The 6,986-nt window shown below is 39.6% G+C and overlaps 2 protein-coding genes and 1 long non-coding RNA gene across 3 annotated transcripts in view; 1 reads left to right on the top strand and 2 right to left on the bottom strand.

Annotated features, from left to right (window-relative positions):
- The window catches only part of exoc3l4 (exocyst complex component 3-like 4), a gene marked incomplete in the record, with an annotated part of 23,913 nt that extends 22,129 nt beyond the window's left edge, over positions 1–1,784 (bottom strand). Inside the window, 1 exon segment of the mRNA XM_014022136.1 lies at positions 1,685–1,784.
- Positions 1,775–6,933, top strand: LOC106527301 (uncharacterized). Its single transcript, XR_001311366.1, has 3 exons — positions 1,775–1,847; positions 4,868–4,924; positions 6,778–6,933. It is a non-coding gene; the product is annotated as an uncharacterized LOC106527301 (long non-coding RNA).
- Positions 5,445–6,986, bottom strand: part of ehd4 (EH-domain containing 4) — a gene marked incomplete in the record, with an annotated part of 17,819 nt that continues 16,277 nt past the window's right edge. Inside the window, 1 exon segment of the mRNA XM_014022138.1 lies at positions 5,445–6,265. Coding sequence (XP_013877592.1) covers positions 5,708–6,265 — 558 coding nt within the window.

Below are 6,986 nucleotides of genomic sequence, written 5' to 3'. Positions count from 1 at the left end.
CATCCATCCATCCATCCATCCATCATCCATCCATCCATCCTAGACCAGCATAGAGACATAGTCTCTCCAGGGTCTTCTCCTAGTTGGACCTGTCCATAACACCTCTGTCCCCTCAGTGACACTGCTCTGGGCCTCCTGGGGGGTACCAAGGTTTTCCCAGACCAGACAGGTCCTAATAATAAGAGTTCTGTCCTGTAAAACCTCCAGAGGTCCAGTATTCATCCTAATCAGATACCTGAACAGCTCAGCTGTTACCAGTGAGGAGCACCAACTCCAAATTTATCTTTACGAAGTAAAACCCAATAAAACCAAGTATCAGGTCTGCTGAGATCAACCTGCATCGTTTCTGCGCCTCGATTCTCTAATCTGGAGACACACAAACAATCAGAAGCTTTACTTGATGTCAAAACAAACGGAACGTCTCAGCCCAGTTTTATGATGTTGATGTTGACCAGGGGTGCCCAACCTTTTTTGAACCAAGAGCTACTTTTGAAGTCAGCGGTTTGCTGAGATCTACTCGTCCAGTCTCAGTATCAAAAAAACATAATTTTTCGTCTCCCTACTCGCTTCTTTAAATAAAACAGAACGTAATGTGTTGCTAGTTTTATTTAATTTAAAGTATTGTCAAACAAAACTATCTACTTAACCATATATTTACCTACAACAAAAAAAGAAAAGATAAAATCCTTACTTCACTCCTGACAGAGAAACAGAAARGTGATGCTCGAACAAAAAGGATCATTTTTTTACCTCCTTCAATTAGTACTCCCTGTAACGTGCGAGCTATGATGGGTGGAAACCTGCACACTGAGAGAAACACAGACTTAAATAACTTTGGAGCAGGGGAACTTGTCTCCATTTATTCAAAGAACTCTCCTCTCTTTCTCTCCATACAGGGGAGGAAAAACAAAACATAAAACTAAAGTCAAAGCACACAATATAAAACTCTTGTTTATACTATTTGTAGGGGTTTTGGGTATATTCTAAAATAGATAATTTGTGAACTCACAAATTAGCTTACCTCGAGGCACCACGCTCTTAATTCGATCAAGGATTGACCCAGGAAAGAGAYGAAAAACTGYAACTTTATTGTAATCAGTCTCAMAATAAATGTACCCAAAATGRTTTGATGAGKTCTTGTCCTTATCAGAACCAATAATACTTTATCAAGACACAAAAATGAGATTAGCTTATGTTGGTTTGTTCTCCACRAGCCATTTATTTACAGCTTAAATGTATTTACAACTATGGCGAGTAATGAGTGATGACATAAYTGAACCATGTAGAAACAGAAAGAGTYTGCAATCAYGAGTGAATAASGACAAAACAAACAAACAAATAAACAAACAACAAATAAACATAACATAAGCACTGAGAGGTGAGTTTGAGGCTTGGAGTGAGGTGAGGCGAGTTTGCTTTTAGCTGAGGTTTTAACTAAGNTGAATAATTCAGGTATTTTACAGATTAATTCACATTATTTTCATCTTGTAAAAACAGTATAAATTCAGGTAAAGAACTGTAATTCTATATTTAATTAGAACAATGTATTAAAAAGCCTTGTTATGTTGACTCGTGGAGTTTTATTTATAACAAAAACGTTCAAACCTGCAGAGTCAGACCAGTAAAAACCATTAATCATTAAACTTGAGTTTGAGTCGAGGGCAGAGAGTAAAGTTGGTCTTACCTGTGGAGCAGAGCTCAGGTAACTCACCCTCGATTTTCACTTTCTTCAAGCTCTTCTTCCGACCGGTTTGAATAAAAACTCAGCTGTGAACCGACGGCAGAAAGAAAACAGAAAGAGGAACAAAGAGGTCACTTAGAAGGACGTCCTCAGTCCTGCTGCTGAGGTAATTAATCTGCAGGAAGTGTCAAAGTAAATGATTTAACACAAACAAGAGGGAGTGTTTCTGTTCAAGATCTGGTGCATTCATCGTTGTGTCGACGCTTTAAAAACCAGATTAGTTTACAGGTGKTTTTTTTTCCTCCTGCTCTGGAATGTGGCTTTAAAGTATGTGATCCTGCAGCCAAGAAGAGCAGGATTTATTAAAACGTGTAAGAACTGAGCTGACTTGCAGCAGCCTGACTGCAGGATGTAGAGTTTTAGGATTTAAATAAAAAAAAAATACTGTCTTTTTAATGAGATGAACCTAAAGTATTGATAAACCAACTCTTTATTTATTAAACTCTAAATGTTAAACCTACAGCTCTGAGACCATTATTGATTAGATTAGTTCTTAACTGAGACAGATTACAATATGTTACAGTAAATAACCAATGATTTACAGCAGGGCACTCATCTACTGGAGTCCCACAAGGATCCATACTTGGACCACTGTTTTTCAGCTTATACAATAATGAACTCCCGGTTTGTGACAATGAAGGTATTCAAGTGTATGCAGATGATGAACATGCCTGCCTCAAGTTAAATGTTTTTAAAACAGTTGGCCTGTATTTTACTAAAAGACTATAATAATAGTTTATTTGTAAAGCACCTTTTTAAACAAATGTTACAAAGTGCTTTACATTCAAAAATCAATGAAAACAACTCCATAAAAGGCACATTATGAAACACAAATAGTATACCAAATTAAGACAAAATAAAATAATTCAAAAGATATTAAAATAAATAAAAGCCTTATTATAAAAGTAAGTTTTAACTAATGATTTAAAAGAAGACAATGAAGAGGGCTGTTTAATATTTAGCGTTCCACAAACTGGGAGCCCCGACCATAAAGTCCCTTCCCCCTCCTGGCACCGGTCGAGCTCTGGGAGTGGAAAGGAAAAGTTGATTTAAGGATCTGAGATCGCGAGATGGGATATAAGGGGTAAGAAGCTCAGAAAGATAAGATGGCACTAGACCATTCAARGATTTAAAAMCAAACAAGAACATTTCAAAATCAGCTCTGAAAACCACAGGGAGCCAATGCAAAGAGGACAGAACCAGGTGATGTGCTGGTGTTTATGGAACTGTATGAGAACTCCTGCTGCAGGGTTTGGTATTAGTTAAAGACAACTGAGAGGACTTTGAGACCACCAGAAAATAAAGAATTGCAATAATCAAGATGGCAGGAGACAAAAGCATGAACAAGTTTCTGCATCAGTGAATGAAATAAAAGCTCTGATTTTGGCAATGTTCCTGATTTGAGAAAGGGTTGTTTTAGTGATGTTCTTTAAATATTTGAATAAAAAAAAAAACTAAGATCAGAATCAAAGGTCACACCCAAATTTCTGGATTCATGCAGTTAAAACCAAGAATATAAAGGGACTGAGCTATTAGATCCTGTTTGGCCTTTGACCCAAATATCACCTCAGTTTTTTCAGTACTGAGTAAAAGATAATTATGGTGATGATTTAATAGCCAAATAAATCTGGTAATCGTCTGCATAGATATGAAAAGAAACATTAAATTTATGAATAACCTGACCAAGAGGCAGCATGTAAATAAAAAATAATAATGTCCCAAGAATGGACCCTTGGGGAACCCCACAGGAGAGAGGAGCTGAACTGGAGGCAGAAGTTAAAAGTTCTGTCATGTAGATGAGATTTAAACAGCTCAGAGCAGTGTTTCTAATACCTGACCAAAGATTTAACCTGTTTAAGAGAATATCATGATCAGCTGCATGAAACACAGCAGAAACATCCATCAAGACATCAACAGCATCTGAGTTCCTCTGAATATCATTCATAACCTTTAATAACACAGTTTCTGTACCGTGACGTCTACGAAACCCAGACTGAACTCTTCAAAAAGCAAGTTTTGGTTTAAATAAATTAAAACCTGAGAGGAAACCACTTTCTCGAAATATTTTATCAATAAAAGGTCATTTAGAAATCAGCCTGAAGTTATTTAGATTGTTACGATCCAGGTTTCTTCAATAAGGGTTCGACAGCAGGTGTTTTAAACATTTTGGGACGATCCCTGTGGACATTTGTTAAAAACTGTTCAGATGTCAGGAAGTAGAAAGATATAAACAATCTTAAAACATGTTGGTAAGACATCTAAGAACAAGAGGAAGGTTTCTGTTGTTACTAAATCAGCCTGAGTTGGTTAAATGAAGGAAAACAGTGATTTACCTCTTCATACTGAACAGAAGAGGCAGATGGCTGAGCTATTTTATTCATAAAATAACAAAGTAACACATCTCTCCTAAGATAATCCATTAGAAATAGGTGATTTATGAATAAAAGCGTTTATGTATCGACTAAATGTTTTGGATTACATGAATTTGACGCAGTGAGAAATATTTCTGTTATAATCTTTAAAAGGGGTTTCAAGATAAAAAATAAAAGTCGCAGCTCAAATTCAGAGATTTGTTTTTCCTCCAACATAAGAAAATACACCTGGATACACCTGACGCACATTTTTATTTTGGGAGAGATCACGTTGGTCAAACACCTGTTTATTTACCTGGTGGACAAGTGTTCAGTAAAAACAGCCGATGCACCCAGGTGGACCTTTACCACCTTGGGATTCTGTTGGACACAAATTAATTTTTAGAAGATAACAAAAATACATGAATTTAACCTCGCACATTTTAGGTGTTTAATTTACTGTTTGTTGAACTTTTCTGCACAAATGTTTATGAATATTGATTTAACAAGCTGGGCTCAGGCTGACTCATCGACACTAAAACCAGTGTGCAAACCATGCATGCTGCTGTGTTTGTGTACCATTTGTGTTATGGCTCATGTTGTCATTCACCTCTCTATGATGCCATTACCACTGTTCCTGCTGCTCTTTAAATTATTACCTCACAGCTTGAGTTCCATGTTGCTCTGGGGTTAAACYGGGACGTGGGTCCATGAACGACAGCAAAGCCTCTTTGATCCTTGGTTGTTTGAACTCTTCTGTCCGGTGTTGTTTCAGGTCGTTCTGCTCTGCTCTCCACCACCGTGCTGAGCACTGCACGGTCTGACCTTCAGGGTGAGTTTCCCCATCATCAGTGTGTGAATGACACTTTGGAGTCCATGTACCATCTCCGTCCAGCAGATGGCGATACAGACTAAATTTTGTCTTCTGGAACATTTTTTATTTGCACTTCCTGTTTACTGCATGCTGCTCTGAAAGGTGTGACAATGGAATTGTCTGTTAGCAAAATATCTCCTGAACAGCTGGCTGAATTTTTGAACAAACTCTGAAGAAGCAATCATTAGATGTTCAGAGTTAACCAGATTCAAGATGGCCGCCACAGCTAATCAAACTTAGCAAACAAAAAACATCTTTAACTCAGTTCATTTTACACACGATAAAATGTGGTGTGGTAGTAGCTGAGAGTTATCCCATTCCTTCAATAAACACAACTTTCATTGACCCAATGTTTGAATTTATGTTTTCTCAGATGGTTTATGGCTAAATTCTGATTTTTAAAATATTTTTCTAATGATTCAAAGTATTTAAAAGTTGTCAAAATAAAGAGCAGACAGTAAACATTTGGGAAACTCAGTTTTATAAGATTAAAACAAGACTTTTATTTGACAGAAGTAAAAATTTAATTCACAAGTTTCAGATAATATCAATAAACGGACAAAAACCTGCAGCTTTGAACCAGAAGAGTTAAACAGGAAGTAGTTTGTCTAAATGAGTTTAGACTTTTATTCTGAAAAGATGTTTCTGAGTTAGCTGGATGTGATTGTCTGATGTTGACCGGTGGAGGTTTTTTTTTAYCTTTCCCACCTGGGTCAGTCTGTGGGCGCCCCCTGCACACAACTAGTCCTCGGTGTGGTTGAACAGGGYGTCTGCGGTGGGGTTTTTGCGGTGGGATGGGGGCACCAGGTGGTCCGGCAGCTCGCCGGGCAGCTCATAGCCCTCCAGTTTGATCTTGATGAGGTGCTGAGCGAGCGCGAACTCCTCGTCGTCCAGCATGCCGTCCTGGTCGCAGTCGGCCAGCTTCCAGATCTTGCCCAGCACGGTGTTGGGGAGCCGGGAGTTCATCATCTCTTTCTTTGCGTTGACGCCGGTGATCTTCCCGTTGACGGGCATCAGCGTGTAGAAGATCTCATCGTAGCGGTGTTTGTCCCGGCTGATGATCCAGTCCTCGGTGTCCGCCCCGGCGCTGACGCCCTCGCCGTAGCCCTGACCGAAGGGCCCGTCCTGGGAGCCCTCGAAGGCCCCGCCCGACACCATGGCCGGGGGCTGCTTGGACTCCTCCTCCCGGATCATGGCCATCAGGACGGCGATCTTCGTGGCCAACATCTTATCCACCGACTCGATCAGCTTCACCTTCAGCGAGGGAAACTTGCTGAAGTCGTAGTGCTGCAGCATGTCCTGCAAATACAAACCAGATCAGACCGCGGACCAGATCCTAAACCCTGGACGCTCTTAGACCAGTGGTTCCCAAAGCTGGGGTGGGGACCCTAACGTGGGTCACAAAACACCAAGTGAGGGTCCGCCCAGTAGTGTGGTAGTCAAGACAACCTAACCCGAGACGCAGTGGTGGGCACCAGTCCGCTAAAGCACAAATCCGCTAATTGCAGACCTAAATATTTAGTTTGTGCTTTAGCGGTCTTACTAATATTTACAATTCATTAGCGGATTTGCGCTTTCAAAAATTAAAATGCAGTACCGCTAATAACTAATTATCTACCAGTCGTCATTATGTTGAACAGCAGAAGGTATGACTGTCAATGAATCACAACACGTGACCTAACAGCACCCGTCCCGTCTCTGAAAGTGAAGCTCTGCAGATTTTACAAATTGCTTCATGCTTTCTCCTGGTTGTTGTTCTTTTACAAACACATAGTTTATGTAGCCAAATTGTTTTACTTCATATTTTGCAGACATCTTCTACCACCGCCAGAGAACCATGGTTCACTTTCCTGGAGTGCTGCCTGCGAGGGACGGAGGGGATGGGTGACATCGTAACAAAAATACATAAATACCAAAGAGTCAGGTTTGGATTTGAATCAAAGCTACATTTTAAATCCAATAAAAACAAGAATGTTAACTAATAAACTGGACAATAATCTGGATATTTAGTGATATTTCC

The sequence above is a fragment of the Austrofundulus limnaeus genome, unplaced genomic scaffold (genome assembly GCF_001266775.1).
Source record: "Austrofundulus limnaeus strain Quisiro unplaced genomic scaffold, Austrofundulus_limnaeus-1.0 Scaffold318, whole genome shotgun sequence".
Taxonomy (NCBI): domain Eukaryota; kingdom Metazoa; phylum Chordata; class Actinopteri; order Cyprinodontiformes; family Rivulidae; genus Austrofundulus; species Austrofundulus limnaeus.
This window is presented reverse-complemented; position numbering and strand designations above follow the sequence as displayed.